A 22,711-nucleotide genomic window follows, 5' to 3' on the forward strand; every position below is an offset into this window, starting at 1 on the left:
ATCAAGTCTAGTCAAAGAGCTCCAGGATATCACATGAGGGAAGCGAATGACCTGGACTCTTGATCCAACCACAGTTTGAGTTGAGGGGGATATAGGGGTTGGTCCTATGTATCTCGGGAAGCCCTATTTCTTTACGGTTAGTGATGGTCCCAGCGGGACTCTCTACTTGTCACAGTAGAATGAAGGGCCTCGAAGCACAGAATCAGTGATTTTTTTGCCTGAAATGACTGAGTCTTTTCTTAAAATGCCATTGGTTATCCAATTCTGTTTCTCCAGAAATTCCTCTTCTTTGGCCTTCATATGACTGCAAATCAAAAAGTAACCTCGCCAGGCCGCCCACTTTCCCCCACTTTATATTTTGAGTTTCAGGTGGTAATCCCATACCTACATTCCCTAAATCTAGATTCAGTTCACCCAGGAGGCAGGGTCTGATTTCAGAGTAGGCCAGGCCTCTTCAATTAATGCCAGTTGACTACTTTAAACATTAAAAAATTAGAAGGTTCCTACTTATTTTGTAGTGTTTATGGTCTCTGTCAGTGCCTCAGAATAAAGCACTTAGCAATAGACAGTATCTTGCAATCAACATGGTTAATACTGGGTAATAATTCATAGAAAACTTGAATAACGTTTTCCCATTGCTTCAGCATTTCAGAGGACTATAAAGTCACTGTTTATTCAGCCTTCCCATTGATGGATTATTGGTCCTCATTCTACAAAAGATGATACAGTATAGGGAAAATCTGGGAATCTGGCAACCTGGCTCTGGTCCCCGTTTCACCACATACTTGCCCTGTGATCTAGATGTTATGACTTAATTCTGTCATCTGTAGAATAAGCCAGGGGTTGGGGAAGATGATTCTAGAGACTTCTCAAAGATCCTATTGCTCAAAAACCCTGACAAAAAATATGGGCAAGTGCTTCGTTTTGGTTGTACTTAGAAAGGTAATAATTCTCCTGTGGGTTTTCAATACAGTTATTATTTAATTTTCCTAACTGTAGAATCCCAAACATGAGACTTATTTCAGATGTGCTTTGTAATTGATATTGGGTTGACATTCAAGGAGAAGGTCAAGGACAATTTCAGATATATGCCTTAGCTTGAAGAAATGGTCGGCAACCCGCCCGCCCCCCCCACCCCCCGCCATACACACACTGTGTGGTAGTTTAGAGTCCAGGATGCCCTGATTCCCACTAGGGTGTAGGAAGGCAGAAGAATGATCAGGCTAATGACAGTGACTCCACCCATGGTCACCCATGCCTGGTTTGTTTGTTTTATTTTCCCTATCACTGTGAAAGCAGTGGGAACAGCATATGGGGATCTGCATTAAACCTAGAAAGAAATTATCTTGAGGATGAAGATCATCGTATGTAGTTTAACATTCTAAGTCAGTTCTTTCTAAACTAACAGTGAAGTAGTCTGACTAAAGCAGTGAATCCTTGCCATCTGGGGGGTTATGAACCCCTTTGAGAATCCTATAGAAGCTGTGGATGACCCTCTGCCCAGAAAACCACCTACATGCTCACAAATTGGAATGTAATTTTAAAGAATTGCTGTGTGCTCTGAAGCCCAGGGGCCCCCGGGTATAAAACAAAGGGAGCCCAGCAGTGGGAATATCAGAACTAGACCAAGCCTTCTAAGTTGGTAATTTGCTGCCAAAATGAAACAATGAGTAACGTAAAGATGATTTTTTTTCCCCTTTTCTTTTCTCTGACCACCATCTCCTTTCCTTTCCTCTCTCCCCACATCTCTGGTCATCTCCTCTCTTTCCCTCTCAATTTCTCTCCCCATGTCCTGCACATCGTGCACCACAGATGTTCCCGCCTGGTTAAAAAGCCTCCGCCTGCACAAGTATGCCGCACTCTTCTCCCAGATGACCTACGAAGAGATGATGGCCCTCACTGAGTGTCAGCTGGAGGCTCAGGTATGTACACGGGAAGGTGCCCCAGGCGGAACCTTGCATTCAAGTCCAAGGCAGACCTTGTCTGGACCCACACCTCTACCCACCTAGTAGCTTGCCTTGTTTTAGGAACTGCCAGCTGCGGGCCAGCATCACATGGTAAGGCTGGGTTCTTGCCTTCGGGGTCCAGTACAAGATGGAAGACAAATGGGTAATCACAGGACAAGTGAGGCTGAGAAAGAGTGTTATGAAAAAAATAAATAACCTAGGTGTACACTCCTAGGGTGCCAGGGAGGAATCAGAAGAAACAGCATTGACCAAGACCTCCAAGAATCTGTGTCCCTGCTTTTGTTTTCCTTGCCCACCCCCTCTGTCTGCTTGGCCAGTGCTGGTTTGGAGGATGACAGATTGGTTGTGAATTTTTCAATCTGGTTACAAATCAGCTAACTTCCAGTAGTTAGGAAGCAGAAGCACCAAGTCCTGACTCAGACCTTCCCCAGAAGTTGCTCAAAAACATTCAGACTGATCTTAATTCGAACGGAGAGAGTTGTACAAAATATTTTCTAACCACACTGAATAACATTACCCCAGGTCTCAGATGGCAGTCCCCTGCTGTGTGCCATAAAAGGGCAAGTTCCTCCTTCCTTCTGTGGATGCAGAAGGCCAGGCCAGTCAACAGAACCCCTAAAACTAAGCATGTTTCCTACCCTGCTGTGCTTGAGCAAATAGATCTGACCAATGTCTTTGTTTCCCTTGTTTAAAATGCTATTTGCATTTTCAACTTGACCTCAGTTTCCTTTGAGCGGTGATTTGAGAGAATTAATGGTCTGAACGGGCTAATAGTATTTCCCCTGCAGGAAGAGGAGATTGTACCAGTTGGGGCATGGCTGGTCTGGATACAGACCTCCCAGCAGATCCTGAATTCCCATTGCATATTCAGTACCCGCGGTTAACCTTTGCAGGCCTGGCTGAATACCAGTATTGAGATGTAAGACAAAGCCCAAAGTCACTGCACATTCTCAGAGAATGAAAAGCCCTAATTTCAACTTCCTAAGGCTTCTCCCACTGCTTTTTATCTCGATCGCTCCTTGAGATCCTCAGGATTGATGAGAACTGCTTCTGAGAGCATTCTTGTGTTTGGGTCAAAGTTGAGAAAAAAAAAGTTCAGTCATCACTTGGTCAACTTGAGGAAAAAACAAGAAATAATTGACACAGAGGGCAAAGCCCAAGGCCAGCACAAACTTTTCAGAGTAAAAATTCACGTGAACCAAAAGTCAAGGCTAAATAGTAACATGCTCCCAGTGTTTCATCTTAAAGATGGATTTAGATGTCACTAGAGTCTTAATTTTCCTCGGTAAAGGCAACACCTCTGGTGTTTCCATCTTTTCCACCTTTAAGGGAAATTTTATGAATCTTTGCAGAAAGTCATTAGAAGTTTATATTATAGGTCTGATTTGAGAAAGAACCTTCCATTTGGAAATCTTCGGTCTTTCTAGTCAACAGATGTTTAACTGAATCCTAGGGCTCTTCGCTGCTACACAGTTTATTAAGATAAAATCCATAATCCTAACTGTGAATCCCAATCTTCTACCTGAAGTGATGACTGCATTATTACAGGTTTAAGTTCTTCTCTATTCTGATTTTCCTTGTGGAGACTTAGGAGGGCCTACAGACATAAAAACCAGCCAGTGTTGTCTGACACCGGGTGAGAACTGAATTGGATTTCATATCTCCTCGAGATGGGTAAACATAGAAAAGCTTTGAGAAAGCAATGCATATCTCTGTATGGGATTGGAACCTTCAGGGAAACTGGTAGGGACCAAAACGATAAAACCTGGACACAGGAAAGAGTGTATGACTTAAAAATGATGTTTTAAGACTATGAAGAAATTTCATGCTGGGTGGGATGATTGGCTGTTTCTTGCTCTCCTAAAGGTCACAGGGAAAAGACACAAGCACCTGTGTGGTCAGGAGGAGTTAAAATATTTAGTAAGAAGAGGTTGATGATAATGGATATTGAGGAGTTACAACATTTAGTAAGAGGTTGATGGCAGTGGATGTTGAAGAGAGAGATGAATGGCTATTTACTAACCTGCAGACACGCAGGAACCAAGAAGACAGTAATGTACTAAATAGCTTCCAAGAATCTCTAAGTTGATGCCTAAAAATATGTTTTTAAATCTAACTTTTACTTCATTACAGAATGTTACCAAAGGCGCAAGACACAAAATTGTCATCAGTATTCAGAAGCTCAAAGAGAGACAAAATCTCCTGAAGTCTTTGGAAAGGGTAAGTTATCACCAGGTGATGGACCATTTCTACCTTCATGGTGGGAAAATGGGTCAAGGGAAATTATATTCTCAGTTGAAAGTGTCATCGGCAGGCCTTACAGAGAGCAATAGGTTGTTTCCTTACCAAAGTCAGAAAAAAATGAAATGATTTTGAAGTTTATCTCCTGGTTATACACGCTTCTATGGAACCTGACCGCTTAAGTGTACTTAAGCCTTGGGTCCAGGCATCTCGAGACTGGCCCTCCCATAGCTCTCAGGAAATGTTTTACATACATTCATTTCTGCCTTTTATACATCTGTAGAGATTAAGGAGGTGTTGAGCCCACAATCAGAGGCTGAAATTTTGACGCATCAGTGTAGGAAACAAATAGATGTGCCTCAGTCCTGCTGTCCACCCAGGGAAGGATCTGACTTTGAGAAAAGCTGCCCACAGCATAGCAAACACCCACAGGTTAACCCCCGGCTTCCACAGAGAGATCACAGTTTTTTGGTGGATGGACGTAGTAGACTCTCCAGAGAATGATTTCAGGCATTAACTTACCAGAATGGGTCCCTGTGACTCTGAAATGAACTGTCTCCGAAATGCAAAATGCTGAAAAAGAGTTTATTCCACCGTTAAAAGCAGTTCATCTGCTGTTACCATCTCTTTTTGTTTGCTGCCTAAGTATGTTTTCTTCTCGCCTTTGTATCTGGATGTCAGCCTAGTGTGGATGTCATTTTTAGGACATGGTGGCTTTATGACTCCATCTAAGGTCCAAAAGCTACCCACTGCAGTATTCTTGTCTGGAGAATTCCATGTACAGAGGAGGCTGGCAGGCTACAGTCCATGGGGTCACAGAGAGTCGGACATGACTGAGCAACTTTTTTTTTTTTAAGGTCCAAAAAAGAACAGACCTTGTAAGCTGGTGCTGCCACAGACCCGATGGGGAGATCCTTGTGCATTGCTGTTGGGAGTGGTGGGTGGGAAGGTATTTGCTGCTTTCACAGCTAGAGTTGTAACCCCTTCTAGAAACCCCAGGGTACCTTTGAAAGCGATCAAAGTACTAAGGCAGGTGAGGCTAAAGCAAATTTTGTGAGCGCATAAACATTGCAGTGTGGTAGAAATTTTTTAAAGATCTGTGTGTATATAATTTTACATACACCATATAAAATTATGCTTAATGAATATTAATGAATAATTAGTTGCTCAGTCATGTCCAACTCTTTGAGACTCTGTGGACTATAGCCCACCAGGCTCCTCTGTCCGTGGGATTCTCCAGGCAAAAATACTGGAGTGGATTGCCATTCTCTTCTCCAGGGGATCTTCCCAATCCAGGGATCGATCCCCAGTCTCCTGTGTTGCGGGCAGATTCTTTACTGTCTTTACTTCCCCACCAGGGAAGCCCAATGAATTATCATATAAAATATAAATTAATATATAGTTTATTTACTATATTACTAAAATATAGTAATATATAGAATCTGTAACTTTGTAAGGAAGGTGGCTTTTAAAACCTGTGGATGGATAGACAGAGTCTACTTATGGGTACTTCCATGATGAAAGACCTGTTCTTAATTATAGTGAATCACAAATGACAAGTAACCTGTCCAACTGAACCTGAAGTTACTGTTGTTGTTCTTAATTTTATGCCAACTCCTTTACCAAGCCATTCATCTAACAGAGTGATTATTGCCATTTCTATATAACTTCTCTTTTGGGAAATATTCAATAAGCCAGTTTTCTCCTTATCTGTTAAAAAGCACAGAAAACATTTTGCAGAAGGATTTGATTGCTAAGATTATGGTTAAAGAGCGATGTTTTCTGCTCTTATTTCTGGAGCTTCCTTCAAGAACTCATTCATATCCTCTGTCACTGAGGGTCATGCACCCACCTGGGAGACAGAGATGGTGCCGCTGTCGGCTCCACCTCTTGCAGTGCTGGGCTGAACCAGCACATGGAAACTCAAGGGAGGCAAGGTGGTTCGGGTGGCCCTCATATGCCACTGACTTTCTAGCTAGCCTTTGATAATTCGGTGACACTATGTCCTATCTTTCACACCTAGAATAATATTGACTCCACACACACAAAAAAAGCTTTCTCCCTGGACCACTGGATTGGGCATGTTAAAACAGATGACAAATGTGACACAGAATCGGAAAGATCTACTGGCCAAGAGGAAAGCATGCATGATGAGTTTATTTGGTGTGACTTCTCTGAGGAGGAAAGTGGTGGACCACCATTTCGGGCTTGCCTGAGAACACCTGAGTTTAGACACTTGTGAGCTTGTCCCGTTAGGAGCTGATGGCCTGGGGGTGGGAGTGAACCTCAGTGTCCACTGGGGACTCAGCCTCAGCTCTGTTCCCTCTTCTCTGGAACCCGCACCTCTCCTGCCCTACAGGAAGAGGGCTATGGGTAACCTGTTCCCACAGAGGCCGCCAGCGACAGCCTCCCATCCGCCATTTCTCTGGCATTCCCAGACCCTCAGCTGACTGTGCTGTTGGAAGCGGTGTCATCATGTTCTTGCTTCCGGTGGCATTCTTACGTCACACAGAGATTTCTAGGGAGATGGCTGGGGCCCCGCCCGTGGCTAGTTCATAATCAGCAGCCGCTGCAGATAAGCTCTAGGTCCAGAGCACTTCCACTCAGCTACTGAACACTTTATTAAGCAGCTGCCTTGGACTCGATTTCCCCTCCTTCCTCACTGGAGGCAAACTGTGAGGAATTCGAAGTCCCCGCCCCCGGAGAGCTGGGGACACGAGGTGCCACAGACAGACGTGTGGCGGTACCGTCACAGCCCAGAGTGATCAGCGCCGTCACTGAGGCTGGTGGGGGTGTCCTCCTGGGATGAAACAGAGGACTCCGCTGCGGTGAGGACGGAGGGCAGAGGGGCATCCATGCCGGCGGAGGGCTGGGGGAGAGCGGGCCCTGAGCCGGGGTGGGCCACGACTGTGGAGAGGAAGAGAGTCACTTAGCAGGAGTCTGGGCATTGGCAGGAGGTGCAGGCTTGGGTGTCGTACCATTTGGGAACCAAAAATAAAGGAGGAGTTACTCATGTGAAAGGACTTCCCTTGTGGCTCAGACGGTAAATCGTCTGCCTACAATATGGGAGACCCAGGTTCGATCCCTGAGTTGGGAAGGTCCCCTGGAGAAGGACATGACAACCCACTCCAGTACTCTTGCCTGGAAAATCCCATAGACAGAGGAGACTGGTGGTCTACAGTCCATAGGGTCACAAAGTCGGACACGACTGAGAGTTCTTCACTTCACTGATGTGAAAGAAATGAAGTTTGATGAGTGGCGTCTGCAATACCTGAGGACACCCCGCTGGAAGTAGCAACTCAGTGGCCCAGAGAACAAGTCTAGAGTCCACAAGGGTTCGAAAGACTCAGTTGTGGGCCGTTTGTGTGTAAATGGTCAGAATTGTGTGACGAGTGATAAGAGCTGAGGATGGTCCCTGGATGGGGAGCGCCAGAGGACATGGAGGGACCAAACAGTGACAGACCCCAGAGGCTGGGAGGGTTAAGGAGGGACTGTCCCATCAGGGGCCATGAACATGTCACACCTAATGAGGACTGAACACTGCTCCCTGGAACAGGCCACCAGCAGCTCCCTGGTATCCCTGATGCAAAAGGGTTTCAGGGAGATGGGAGGGGAAGCAGGAACCCAAGAACTGGGGAGTGCAAATGGTACTGGGGCCTTGGGGTGAGGCAGTGCAGACTTCTCAAGATGTTTGGTGGGAAAGGTAAGATTAGAACGGTCACTGGGGCAGATTTTTTTATCTTTAATAGTGAAAATGTTTCCATGTGGTTTTCAGTTCAGTTCAGTTCAGCTGCTCAGTCATGTCTGACTCTTTGCAACCCCATGGACCCCAGCATGCCAGTCTTCCCTGTCCATCACCAACTCCTGGAGTTTACTCAAACTCATGTACATCGAGTCGGTGATGCCATCCATCCCTCTCATCCTCTGTTTTCCCCTTCTCCTCCCGCCTTCAATCTTTCCCAGCATCAGGGTCTTTTCAAATGAGTCAGCTCTTCGCATCAGGTGGCCAAAGTATTGGAGCTACAGCTTCAGCATCAGTCCTTCCAATCAGTATTCAGGACTGATTTCCTTTAGGGTGGACTGGTTTGATCTCCTTGCTGTCCAAGGGACTCTCAAGAGTCTTCTCCAACACCACAGTTCAAAAGCATCAGTTCTTCAGCACTCAGCTTTCTTTATACTCCCAATTCTCACATCCATGTGCTTTTATTTACTGTCTTTTTTCAGTTGACTCCCAAACTGTGAAACTGACCATTCTCTGAGCTTGGGAACCTGGCTTGGAGAAAGGAGACACACACAACCTTCTGTGTTCCCGCCACCCCCACCACCCCATTGTGACAGCATCCTCACAATGTATGGGTCCATCCCGGGAGTCATAAGCATCTTAGGGTGAGGATTCTGTCATCCTTTTTAGCCCCCCGGTGTCTGACAGTGCCCAGCCCATAGAGAGGTTGGAGTTAAGTAGACACAGGAGTGCTGTCTGCTGGGTGAGAGGTCTAGTTCATCTCACACAGAGAGAAGGATGGATGGGGCAACAGGATGCTGCATAAGTGCTGGGCATGCCACCAGCTGCCATTTTCCAGATGATTTGTACCCTGTGACTGTTACAAGCCCCGAGAGAGGCTCTGACCCAGTCCTCTTCCAAGACCTAAGAAAGCCAGGCCAGGAAACCTGGGACAGTCAGGATGGAGCACCTTGCTGCTGTCGGCCCCGAGCTGCGTCTGCCTGACCGACTGCCGTGTAGGAGGGTCCAGCCTTCCCACTCCGCTCTCACCTCTGCTCCGCACAGTAGTTAAAGGGCAGCTGTGCTGCTTTGTGTTCATTTCTGCTTCTTTGAATTCCTAATGCAGGGTTATATTTATTATGCAAAGGATCCATAGAGACTTGGGTTGATCCCCTGTTTTTGTCAACATGGGAGTTTGTTCCCTCAGCCAGTCGAGGGCACTGGATTGAGCTAGATTCCTTCTCCACCTGGGCCCTCAAGTTCCCGAATTCGCTCTGAAGAGTCAAGAATGCAACCTGATGGTCATAGTGCGCCGCCCGGAGGCTGGCATCAGCAGAGCCACTCCTACTGGTCATAAGCCAGGGGTTGTCTCTGAAAAAACAACTCTGAGACAGTGGCTTGAAGTCAAAGCAAAAGACCAAGCTAAGCATGATTCCTGATTGTGATATTTTCAGAAAGTGTACGACATTATTCACTATGTTTATGGGTTCCCTTTTTGGTGTGGGTGTCCCCAGTAGCGTTGGAGAAGATTTGAACTTGGGACAAGTATACCTGCCCAGTTTGAAGGAGTTCAGCTCTTAGCAGAACCTCGATCTCCTCCCCCAGCACTGAGTAACTGCAGAAGCCTTCATGACACGTGTCGAGAGCAGGCAAGGTTGGTAGCAGTTGACAGAGTCAGCAGGCACCCATTTGCTCTTCTCAGCGGTACTGCCACGTGGGATGGCACAGCAGGGGTGCATGTGGTCACCCAGAGGAGCCTGCCAGCTCTGGCTGCCCAGCCCCCTCCCAAGAGGAAGCCTCACCCCTTCTCTCATCTCCCTTCCCCTCCCCAGTCAGGGCTGGACAAGGAGGTCAGAACCCCTCACCCCCCAGGTGCTGGCAGGAACTAGAGGACCTCGAGGCAGGGGTCGTCTGGTTGGCACGTAGTTTGATCAGAAAAGGCAGCAGGGGTGCTCTTGGTCTGGGTCGGCTAGCTTGCCTCCACTGGTCCTGTCCTGATACCATGTCCGAAGTCAAGGGACCAATCACGTGATAGCATCAGACTCTGCAAAGGGCCGGTCCAGCCCAGCATCAGGAAAACTCAGGCTAACCAGGAGTATCCTGACTCAGGCATTGAGCTGGCGGGCACGGGCTGCAGGCAGGTCTTACCAAGGCCCTGTCTGCCAGGTTGAGAAGGAAGGGCGTAGACTCTGCAAAGTCTACTTCTTTAAAAGGAAAATGGATTTTCTCCCCTAAAATAGACTGGACAGTGGCCCTGGCCAGGTTTGAGACAATTCTGGTGGCTACTTAGCATTTCAGTTCCCTCGGAATCCTGGGGTGCCAACTAGGCCGAGGCACAATTCAGGCTCTGCTTCCAACCCCCCCACACAAAGCAAGTTCCCGCCAGCAACCGGGCGGGCTGTCGGTGTTTTGCTGCCCAGAATTGAAACAGGCCTGCGTCCTCAGATTTCCTCTTTCTAACTGATTGATGGGAGATCTGGGTGCAGAAATGATCGTGTCCCATCAGCTTGTGTTGCTTGACATCATCGAGCAATTTTTCTTGATAAGAGAGGATCCCAGGAACGGGCTGGTACTCATGCTTCAGGCTTTTAAAATTATGTTCTTGCTATTCTGGGCTCTCAGAAGATTAAATACTTCATTAGTAATCAGGGCCCTGATTGTCAAGGTCCTTCCTGGGTCCTAGGGAGAGGTTTGCTGCATAAGCACTGGGCGGCACTGTGGCAGAGAGCAGAGCCCACCGCCTTACCAGGGAGACCCCCAGCCCCTGACTACCATCCCCAAGCATCTGAGCCTGTTCTGCAGTTCTATGAGCATCTGACAGATATCTATCAGAATCAACTTTCACTGCTTTCTCCAGTAAATAATGCCCAGGATATCAAACTGTATGTGCAGAAGGATTCAATTTCATTATATAAAGTCATGGATGTATTACATACAATTATATACATTATAGGCATACCTCATTTTATTACACTTCACACATACTGCCTTTTTTTTTTTTAACAAATCAGTTTGTGGCAGCCTTGAGTTTAACAAGCCTTTTGGCCTCATTTTCCAAACAGCATTTGCTCACTTCATGTCTCTTTGTCACATTTTGGTAATTCTCATCATATTTCAAACATTCTCATTATTATGATATTTGGTATGGTGATGTGTGATTAGTGATATTTGATGTTACTACTGTGAAAAGATTATAACTCGTTGAAGACTCAGATCATGACTAGCAGTATTTAGCAATGAAACATTTTTTAATTCAGGTATGTACATTGGTTTTTCTAGACATAATGCTATGACACACTCAAGACTATATGTGCTGTGTGCTAAGTTGCTCAGTCGTGTCCAACCCTTTGTGACCCTATGGACCGTAGCCCATCAGGCTCCTCTGTCCATGGGATTCTCCAGGCAAGAATATTGGAGTGGGTTGCCATGCCCTCCTCCAGGGTCCTGACCCAGAGATTGAATCTGCGACTCAAAGTCTCCTGCATTGGCAGGTGGTTTCTTTCTCACTAGCAACACCTGGGAAGCCTAATAGACTATATAGTGTAGTGTAAACATAACTTTTATAGGTACCGGGAAACAAAAAAACTTGAGTGATACTTAATGTCGTGATCTGGAACCAAACTTGCAATATCTCCAAGGTCTGCCTCTATAGTATATATTAAATATGTATATATATGTTTGTGTGTTTGTGTAAAATACTTATTTTTCTCTAGAATGATCCTTCTAAAACATGTCACTCCCCTGCTCAGAACCTTCCCTGACTTCTCATCTCATGTAGAAGACTTTCTTGCAGCCCTGCCCCAGCCCGCTGACTCCTCTGCACTCAGACCCTGTGGCTCCTTGGACTTCACACCCCTCCCCTCCCCTCGCCCTCTCTGCTCCAGCTCAGGCCTCGGTGCTGGTCCTCACAGGCTCCAGGCTCCCACCCCGGTGCCTTGGCCCCCGCTGTGCCCTCTGCCTGGAGCACTCTTTCCCAGGAACCTACCACCCATGTTCCGTTGGATTCCGCTCCAGTGTTAGCCCTTCACAGAGCCTCCCCTCCCAGAACCCCCGCCCTGCTTCCCAGTCGCCAGCATGGGAACTCCCCGGGGGAACCTTAACAGCTTTCCCACCTTATCCCCATCCCCCCACACCAACTAGCTCAGGGCACAGCAGGTCAGAGCCCCCAAAACATAAACTTAACAAAGAACCACATAACATAGGAACCTGTAGCTTTACAAATATTAACCTCACCACAACCACCAATGAGGCGGGTACTACAGTAATCTTCATTTTATACACAGGGAAACTGCAGCACTGAGAAGTTAAGTCATTTACCCAAGGGCACACAGCTGCATCAGACCCAGGCGTCTGTCTTAGCGTCTGTGCTTCGAGCCATGCCTGCGTTGCCTCTGTCGTGGGCTGAATGAAAGTGTGAATGAGCAGGATCCTTCATCTGAAACAAATCATACGACAGGAAACCGCCATGTGACCCTGTATAATTTTGTTATGTAGCTTCTAAAGTGTGGGATGTAAACTATATCAAATGCACTTTAAAGAAAGGCACAGAGGATGCCAGGGAAGGAAATATACCAAAATCATTTTAGTCATCATCTTAGTGGGATTTTAAAGTGATTATATTTCCTCATTATACATGTATGTATTTTCCAAATTTTCTACCTGGGTTAATATTGAATGATTTAATTTTTAAACATTTATTTATTTGGCTGCATCTGGTCTTAGTTGCGACACTTGGGATCTTTGTTGCGTTATGCAGGATCTTTCATTTTGGCACATGTACTCTCTAACTGTGGCTCATGGGCTCAGTAGTTGCTCCAAGAGAGCTTAGTCTAGACCAGGGATCAAACCCATGTCCCCTGCGTTGCAAGGCAGATTCTTAACCACTGGACCACCAGGGACTTCCCCAGAATGATTACATTGTAAACCGTCCCATCTTCCAAAGAACGTTCTAATGAAAGTGTCAGCAGCCATGAGCCCCATCTGAGAATAGTTCCAGGCAGAGGCGGGGAGGTATGGAGGTGGGTCACCCCAGTTCCTGACCCTAACAGAGGTCTTCTCCCTTTGACCCTCCAGGACATCATTGAGGGGGGCAACCTGCGCCTCCCCCTCCAGGAGCTGCACCAGATGATCCTGACCCCCATCAAGGCGTACAGCTCACCGAGCACCACCCCAGAGGCTCGCCGCCGGGAGCCCCAGGCCCCACACCCACCTTCGCTGATGGGCCCCGAGAGCCAGAGCCCGGACTGCAAAGACAGTGCCACGGCCGCGGGAGCCTCGGCCACCGCTTCGGCCGGGGCCAGTGGCGGGCTCCAGCCGCACCAGCTGAGCAGCTGTGACGGGGAGCTGGCTGTCACCCCGCTGCCGGAGGGGGATCTCCCCGGGCAGTTCACACGTGTCATGGGGAAAGGTAAAGCCTAGTGTTCCCACCTGCCCTTTTCTCTTCTCAACACCCCTGACCAGAGCTACCATTCCCACGGGCTTCCCCTGGGTGTGGGGTGAACTGCCAAAGTCCATGTCATTAGCCCATTCTACAGATGGGGAAAGTGCAGCCTAGAGAGGGAAAGGTATTTGGATCTGGATTCCAAGCTCTCTGACAAACCACCCCGCCCAAGGCCTCTTCCTTCACCCTGGCTCCCATCTCTCCCCTTCCCTCAGATCAGGGCCCACAGGACCCTCCTGGTGGACCGCTCACTGAGCCTTTGGACTCTCAGGCTAAAGGCAGGCTTCCTACAGGCCACCCAAGGTACCACAGCCTTGCTGCCTGTGTCTGTGGGGCAACACAGAATTCACACATGGTCCCTGGGTGAGCATCCCTTCTACCCGTGACTGCCCCGAGCCAGACCCTTATGCACGTATCCTGTATCGTGTCCAACACTAATCTGTGCTTGAGCAGGTGCTTCTCAAGAAATCTTGATTATTTAAAAAATGTAGTGAATGCCAGTACTTTTCCTCTGGAAAAGGGGAACAATGTGTTTTCTATTGTCCAATATTTCAGACCATTTTAAAGAACTGAGCTCTAATCAAAAGAAAGGGAACACATGAGTCTTATATAGGTACATTGAGAGACTCCTGGTGGTACGTGTTCTTAGAAAGACTGAGATCTGTAGAATTCTGGTTCAGAGGAGGTGACTTGTAGCATCCTTTGGAGCTGAAATGCCAGCCCCACTTCATGGTCAGCACGGGTCCCCCCCTACTCACTTTCTCAGTCTCCCCTACCCCCAAGGGGCTCTTTGCTGTGTGGATTAGAGTAGGTGACCCCCTGCTGGAGGTACCGATGAGCTGGTTACCTGAGAATGTTGTACTTCACCCCCTTACCCATGACACGATCCATGTGGGCTCTGCATTCCTGTGGCATGGCTGCTTTTTAAAATTTCACTACTTTCAAATAAATTATGAAATCAAGTCACACTCAACATAAAAATCAAAGCTAGATGAAAAATGATGAAAGGTGAAAATAGCCCCCACCTCCACCCTTGGCCCTACCAGTTTCCTCCCCGGAGGTAATCACTATAAGCATTTTGGGATATCCCTTCAGAAACACTGTAATTATATATAAGCAAATGAGCATCCTTTTTACACACAAACAGGTCTTGTTTATATATTTCTCTGCAGTTTTTTTTTTACATTATATGGTTTCAATATTTCTATCAATACAAAAGTACCATCTCATTCTTTTTTAAAGGCTGCATACTATTCCTACATATGCATAAACCATAATTTGACAGGGCCCCAATTAATGGATATAGAAGCAGTTTCCATGTTTGGTTATTACCAACAGTGTTATACTGAAAAATCTACATGCCAAGGCATGGTATAAATGGGATTCTGTGACAGATCAGGTATGTGGGATGAGGGAGAGAAAGGCATCATGGTGCCCAGGTTTTAAGCATGATCTCCTTGAGAGCAAGGAATTTTTACTTCTAACTGATGTCTTTGTCTAACCATCTCCACCTGTCCTTCTAAACATTCCCATCAGAAGCAGAACACCAGGATCTTTTGGATGGGAATAGAATGAACTACACTAGCATGGCCGAGAGCTGTCCAGGGGGTGTGTGTGCTGTGATTCTGTCTCTGAACTTGGGTGTGTAGGTGAACCTGTGTGTATATATAAATGTGTGGGTATCACTTTGAGAAAAATCACCCTTCAGTGAATGAGTAGCAGGCTCCTTACTCATGTGCATGCCCACACACCTCACATCCTAAAAGGTGTGCCAGCCTCACTCCCCCAAATGAGATGTGCAGCTCATTCATAAAATGATGGTGCCTGCTCTGATAAGGGCTGATGGTCTTTAGGGTCTTTGAACTCCCTCTCAAAGGACGCTCTTTCAAAGACAGGGCTCGGGACGCTGCTGCGTTCTTCTTCTCCCAGAGTGTCTGTCTCGGGCCGGGTTGCAGAAGGCTTAATATAGAATGGTATGCGTGGAATTAACCAAAGGGGCTTCTGGAGACAAGGGCTCCTGTGGTGACCAAGCCTTTGACTTCAGTGGAACGAGGAGCCTCCTGGCCTTTTTTGTGAAGCTGACGTAAAGCCACAGTCACACATACCTCTCAAAATATTGGTCCTGAAAGGAAATCGGAGGCAGATCTCAGGGGTTAGAATAGATGTGCATTTTTCTAATTCATCCTTTTTTTTTTTTTTTAATTCCCAGTGTGCACACAACTCTTGGTCTCCAGACCCGATGAGGAAAATATAAGTTCCTATTTACAGCTCATAGACAAATGTCTAATCCATGAGGTAAGTAGTGACAGGTTTCATGAAACTGCTTTTTCTCATTCCTTTGAAGTAGTTCTCAGAGATTCTGTGAGGTGATCATTTGGGTCTCTGACATCTTGTCTTTGAGGAGTAGAAAGTCATTAATAATAGCTCGAGCAGAACTCAGCTGTGGTGACTTCAAACCTAAATGCAGCTTGTGTGTTACTCTGGTGTTCAGAGATTCACCTAGACTGAGCTCTGACATGGAGGCAAATGCCTGAGAGAAGCTTCTGACTCCAGAAGCCTCCCTGAGGGACAAAGCCTGGGGTGGACCAAGCGGGGAGAAAGGGGAGAGTGTTCAGAACAAATAATGTGTGTCTGTCTGTGTGTCTGTGTGTGTGGTTTGAGGGCTTTCTGCTGTGTTGTGATTTCTGATTCTTATAGGAAATTTTTTTTAAATTGTATTGGCATGTAGTTGATTTACAATGTTGAGTTAGTTTCTGCTATCCAACAAAGTGAATCGGTTATACATACATATGTATAACTCCTCTTTTTTTTAGATTCTTTTCCCATATAGGCCATTACAGAGTATTGAGTAGAGTTTCCTGTGCTATACAGGAGGTCCTCATTAGTTATCTATTTTATATATAGTAGTGTGTATATGTCAGTCCCACTGTCCCAGTTTAACCCTTCCTCACCCTTTCCCCTTGGTAACCATAAGTTCGTTTATTACATCTGTGACTCTATTTCTCTTTTGTAAAAATAAGTTGATTTGTACTATTTTTTAAGATTCTACATATAAGTGATATCATATAATGCTTGTCTTTCTCTGTTGACTTACTTCACTCGGTATGACAATCTCAGTCCTTTTGACAAAAGTCAGGCTGATGCTATGCCTCCCAGGCCCTCAGGCCAATGATGGAGCGACCCTGACGGAGCGAGGCAGGTCCTGGCCAGGGCTGTCCCAAGGGATGTGGCGGGGACAGGCAGCTGTGCCTCAGACCCAGGATCCCAGTGGCTTCTTGGGTTCCCTTCCCCTGAGAGAATTACATAGGGTCATGGTTTTAGAAAACTTAGGACTGGATAAGCCTAGGTCACTGAGATCTTTTTGTGGGACTTAGATGTGAAAATAAGATGGTAAAGGCCTCCAAGTCCCCTGGGTTTTGCCATGCTGGTAGCTGGAACCCCAGGAGTCCAGTGGGTCCCGGGGAGGGGAGATCCACACTTCGCACATTCCAGCTGCCCACAGGCCATCTGCTGCTGGTGGCTTGTTTGGTTTTCTGCACCGTCGGCCCTGCTGTGCTGTGACTGCCTCCACCTGCCCCTCACACGCAGGTGTGTGGTCTCCCACTGGGTTTCCATCCCAGCCCCTCCTCCCCATCCCTGAAACCCGCATTTTTGCGATTTCTTCTCACAGCACTGTGAACTCCCACTCACCCTTTTCAGCGTCCATTCATGACACAGCTCTCATCTGGGCCAGCAAAAAGCCATAGAAAGAAGGGAAGGCCAGGACAGGAGATGGACTTTAGAGTTCATTCATTCCGTAGGTATTTATAAAGCATCTAGGCCTTGCCCCCGGCTGGTGGGCTTCCAGTAGGAGGGGAGTGGGTGAGACAAAAGGAAAACAGGTCATCACACGTGTGACCATAAGGCCACCGGTGTGGGGCTGGAGCCCAGGAGGTGCGGTGGGCACTTCTCTAGAGGCCAGAGGGACTGCCTCCAAACTAGACCTGAAGGACAAACAGAGCCGTAGTGGGAGAGACTTGTTCCACGAGGAGGCAGAACAGAGAGGGGTCCAGGTGGACGGAGCAGCGCTGGAGGGGAGGAGGGCGCTTGGGGTGGGCTTAGGGGGCTACCGATCGCCAAGCGTTTAAGCTTCTGAAAAAGCAAACCGGAACCCTGCTTCCGCTCCCACACCCACGCTCAGCATTGAGCCTGCGAGACACTGAAGGACGAGTTACCTTCCGCCTCATCTCCAGTCTGCTGAGCCCAGGAGATGAAATAACGAGTCCTCCAGCTGCCTCTGCTGGGCGGTGCACAGGCGTCCTCATTGGCCCGCAGCGCCCACGTTGTGGTCTGGTGCTGCTCACTTTCCTGCCATTGTGCACGCTCCCTCTGCACCCTGGCTCTCCTTTCCATGTTTTCCCCTTTACTCCCTTGGAAGCTCCAAGCTCTAGGTGCCAAGGTGGTACCGTGTGGGCTCCTCTCTCCTGACTGCCGCGGAGGAGCCTCGCTGACGGGAATCATGGGGCAGATAGGACTCGTGCCAGTCTGCTCGCCTGCTTTCGTGTCAGGATGGAGGCGCCTGTGCACTGCTTTGGGAGGGGAAAACGTTGTCCAAGGCTTTGTATTAGTTGAGTTTGAGAAAGAAGAAAGGCGTTTGAATAATTTTCCACAGCCTGAGGGTATTCTGTGTGTGCAGAGCCCACCCTCCCCGGAAGGCCCTGTCCAGGCACAGCCTCCATCCTCGCTGAAGACTCCCCTGGGCTCCGGGAGACAGGGCCCCTTGCACAGCCTGATCGGGCTGTTCAGCTGCTGAAAGGGAGGGTGCTGACCAAGCCTAGACACCTTCCTTCCTCCCCAGGGACAAAGGAGCCACTCCCCAGAACAATAAAAGGAAGGCCAAGAAAGTTCTGAATCTTATTTCTGAAGTCCATCACTTCATCTCCTAGATTACAAGCCCAGGCTTCTTAGCTCCTCACCGTCTTAGACGGACAGTTCCCTGAAGATGAGCCCTTGCCCGCCCCCTTCATGAGCCTTGTTATCCAGCCACGGGAGCTGAAGGACACATCTGCCTCCACACAGACGTCTGAGTCAGGGCCTGAGAGGAGCAGAAGACTCAGAAGTGGCTGACTGGCTGTGTGTGGGCATTCTGGAGAGTGTAATCTTCCTTCCCCTCCAGCCCCAAAGAAGCTCTGCCAGCCCCACCTAGAGCTGCCTGGAGCGGGCTGGGGTGAAGTATTGGCCTCCCAGCCAATAGCAGAGCTCCCACAACGGAGTGCTATTTGCAGACATGCACAGGAACCAGCTTTCAGAAATCACTCCTTGCCAGCCATAGTCTAGCTCCACTCCAAGCCTCCCAACTTTGTCTTCCAGGACTGAGAACAGCCACACACTCAGCACTGCTAAGGGGCCCACTCCTATCTACAGTCCCAATTACTGTGAGTCTGATGTCCTGGCACTGAGTGGATGACCTGACCTCTCTGAGGGGGCGTAAACATTTCCATCTTCTTGGGTGTTCTTTGTCACCGTGGGAAATGTCACTTATGAACCAGTGTCCCCGGCAGCACTTTGAATGCACATCTGTAAAGTGACCCTTTTACTCCTTTGTCACCTGGAAGCACAGGCTGGCTCCAGACCCACTTGATATTGTGGTTTTGAGACCTTGAAGTCTTTTGTTGGTGTTAAAGGTGATGGTTGAATACCAAATGTGATGGACTTTCATGCGCCACCACCAAAGGGCTAGTCCCTGCAGCCGAAAAACCTGGTGAGGGTGTCTGTGGGCAGTACCACATGCACCACAATGAAGAGCTAGGTGTGTTGTGAGTGTTCTAAGTGCCCTCTGTGTGTGAATTAATTTGAATCCTTACAGCATCCCTCTGATAAGGTATTACTGTCCTGAGTTAAAGGAGCTGAGTCTCAGGTGGAGGAACCTGCATAAAGATGTGCAGAGATATGAGCCCTGCCCATTTGCATCCAGAGCCTTCTACTGACCACTGAGCTGGACTCTGCTCCCCAGGTCATCTTGACCTGCATGCCGGCATCTGTGTTGTTGCTCAACACTTGGCTGACTAAGCTAGTCAAAAGCAGAATCTACCCATCCCTTTATTAGTCTAGCAGAAATGCTTGCCTTTTGTAGTTTTCGGAAATACTCATGTATAGCTGGACATTCACCTAGTATCATCAGCAAATGAGAGGGACCATAGAGGAGAACCACACCCTCACCTTCTAGCCCTGAGACCATTCACCATGCACCTTAAGGGGTATCGGCACCTTTTTCTCTAACGGGGCACTGAATGCCTGGTGGGGAAGCCCTCCTTGATGATTGTCCTCAATGGCATCTGGCCAAGGTTACCTGGGAGGAAGGGGTTTGCAAATCGTCAGTACCTTTTCCATAATATGACTAATGTCTTTTTGCTTTTGTTCACATAGCTCTCTTGTGTTCAGGTCTTTAAAGATTAAATGTCAGTAGAAGAACATTAAGCTGTCATTCTTTTCTCTCTGTTTAAGGAATCTGCTTCCTTTATGGGAAACAGGCATGTAGTTTATTATTACTCTAAGTAATCATTTACTGCTACTTAAAATTATTTCATGCTTTATTGACAAAACTACTTGGGTATGGTATCTCCATCACCATTACTGCTCATTAGTCAGATCCGGTGGACTTATGACAGCACATAGACCACAGTTCTACACACTTGACAGGGAGTTCCTATATTGTGTGTGTGATCCTCACCAATCTAGAACATTACATGGCCATGACCTACCTGCAGCAGAATTCCCTGGGCACTTGCTGCAAACACAACCCCCCTAGACTCCTCCCGAGATCTATGAAATCAGGCTCTGGTGTGTGGGAGTCAGTCCAAAATCTAGGTTTTAACAGTCTCCTTGGGGGGATCCTAATATATCCTGAATTTGAGAGTCCCCGCCTTGGGGACTTACAGCCCCATGAAGGCCTTCCCTGGGCTGCACTGAGTACACGGCTGTACACATGATATTGATGGGAGAGTGTTATGTATGGGGCAGTAGACAAAACCTCCCCAAACACCAATTTTACCAGAAAAGACTTGAGAAGACATCAGATCTATCCATTTTCCTAAGCCTTAGACAAAATTTAGGTTATGATCAGTGCACTGGGGTTGTGTAGCACATGGGGCTCGTAACTGGAGATTTCTCAGCAGAGTCCTAACACGTACAGTGTATACTCTGTGTTCAGAAGCCCTGAAGACCACTCCAGGGTGAGCACACACCATCAAAAAGATTGATTTTTGGAGTGGTTTAGCATTTCCATTGATTATGAAAATGCAGGGGGCCTGCAAAAGCCAGAGTAGTCAACAATCAATTTTGCAATTCATTCTTGGTTAATAAATAGAGCCCAGAGCGGAGTCAGGGGAAAGAGGAAGGAGGGTAGGGATCTGCCAGAAATGCAACCGAAATCGAGGATTGCCAAAAGCTTAATGCACGTACCTTACCAGGCACCTCCAATGTCAAATAACTTGAATTTTCAGTACAGGAGGCTCTCAAATGAAATTGACTGCTATTTGGACCAGGTTGGAAACAAGGTGAAGAAAAGGCAACTGTAGGACTCCAATATTTCCCCTATTAATTGCATGTTTCTCCCTCTAATGCCAGGTTGCGTCACCCATTAAAAAGTCCTGTTTGTTTTTGCAGGCATTTACAGAGACACAGAAAAAAAGATTGTTGTCATGGAAACAGCAGGTGCAGAAGCTCTTTCGGTCTTTCCCTCGGAAAACCCTTCTAGACATATCAGGATATCGACAGCAAAGAAAGTATGTTGGGATTTCAGTCTTTGTAATGCATGGTGGTTCCAGGACCTCACTGTCTGCTTGGGTTCCAGGGTCAAGACTACACAGGGCATCATTACTTGTTTCTTAGAGTGTCCTCTGACAAGTTCAGACCACATTCCTTGAACAGGTGGGGTGGGAAAAAGGCTGTAGAGGGAAAGACTTCCCAGAGGAAGAGCTGAATGTGATCTTTGTCAACTCAATTTACATGGTCAAAATGATGTTATTAGTACAGATGGGTATGGAGTGGGGAGCGGGTACAACTTAATGAGTGCCAGCAAAACACTTGGTGGTTTATCCACAACAGGGGGCTCTGAAAGGACAAAAACAGGTTGTTCTCTCTGCACCTTAAGTGGTAGTGTAATTTTTTCTCCCTTCTTGCTGCAGACAAGCTAATTATAGTTGGTGGCAGGGTGAAGAGCCCAGTGCTAGTCTATTTTGGTCTGAGCTGCAATCTAAGAGTAGAGCAGTACCATTCTTGATTTTTCATAGTACTTCAGCTTCTTGGATGCAGTTTAAAAAAGCCTCGTTGTACTTTACAACCCATTACTTTAATCTGGTTTTAAATTGAAGAATCCAGTTGCATATTAAAGGTGAATTATAGTGCCAATCTAGGGGAGGAATCATGGGGAGGGGTGGAGTGAACCATTGAACAATAACAGGGCGTCTTGGGGAGACAAGAGAATGATGGTGCCGACATGCTGAAAAATCAACATCCTTTTTTACTCTTTTCAACATGAGCATATAAATAATTATTTTTATCATTTGCACCTAGAAAGTTCTGAATTCATTTCTCAGTGCATATGTAGAAGCTCTGTCTGTGTTGTTAAAATGTTTGGCATTTATTTGCATAAATGTGCCTTGAAACATCACTGTTTTATAGTACTTCAGGGAGATAAGGCCAGTTGGAATTTGAGAAAAGTCTTCATTAAAAATTAATGTAAAAATTGAAATGTTATCATATTCCAGCATATATAACAGTTATTTATTAAACAGTTAGCATTTGCTCTGTGCCAAGTGAGTATCCAAGCACTTAAGAATATTATTACATTTAATCCTTGCAACAAGCATATGAGGTAGAGGGGCTATTATTAACCCCAATTTACAGGGGAGTCGGGAGGCATCCAGGATTTGGACCGGACAGGTCAATGCCAGCTCCAGAGTCGGTATTCTTAAGCACTACGGATACTGGGCCACTTTCCTTGTCTCCAGATGATGTGCAGAAAAGCCAGATAAAACAACATTCTGTAGCAAGCTCCTTGGTCCCAAGCCTCCCTGGAGGGTTGGGCTGGACCACCAGTGTACCTTGAGGATTCCTGGGGCCCAGATGAAAGGCCAGGCCTGCTCCTTAGCCTTCTCTCCTGGGGCTACCCCTTCCCTAGACTCTACCTCTTCTTGTAAGGGCAGCAATATCCCCTAAGAAAGAGGAAGATCCACACCCCTCTTGCAAACCAGGTCCTTGGGAGACAAGTTCCAAGAGAAAGAAAGAATTCAGAAGTTGAAGATAAAGAGAGAGCTTTGAAACTCTTTGCTCCTCCTCCCCAAAGTGCCATCTGTTCGTCTG

The 22,711-nt window shown here is 47.1% G+C and overlaps 1 protein-coding gene across 3 annotated transcripts in view; it reads left to right on the plus strand.

Annotated features, from left to right (window-relative positions):
* Positions 1-22,711, plus strand: part of SAMD4A (sterile alpha motif domain containing 4A) — a 222,191-nt gene that overhangs the window by 177,864 nt on the left and 21,616 nt on the right. For all 3 annotated transcript variants that reach the window (XM_043472141.1, XM_043472144.1, XM_043472143.1), the window contains 5 exons: positions 1,813-1,922; positions 4,101-4,187; positions 13,003-13,336; positions 15,579-15,664; positions 21,014-21,132. In XM_043472141.1, coding sequence (XP_043328076.1) covers positions 1,813-1,922; positions 4,101-4,187; positions 13,003-13,336; positions 15,579-15,664; positions 21,014-21,132 — 736 coding nt within the window. The remainder of the gene's footprint in view (positions 1-1,812; positions 1,923-4,100; positions 4,188-13,002; positions 13,337-15,578; positions 15,665-21,013; positions 21,133-22,711) is intronic.

Source organism: Cervus canadensis, chromosome 6 (assembly GCF_019320065.1).
Source record: "Cervus canadensis isolate Bull #8, Minnesota chromosome 6, ASM1932006v1, whole genome shotgun sequence".
NCBI classification, from domain to species: domain Eukaryota; kingdom Metazoa; phylum Chordata; class Mammalia; order Artiodactyla; family Cervidae; genus Cervus; species Cervus canadensis.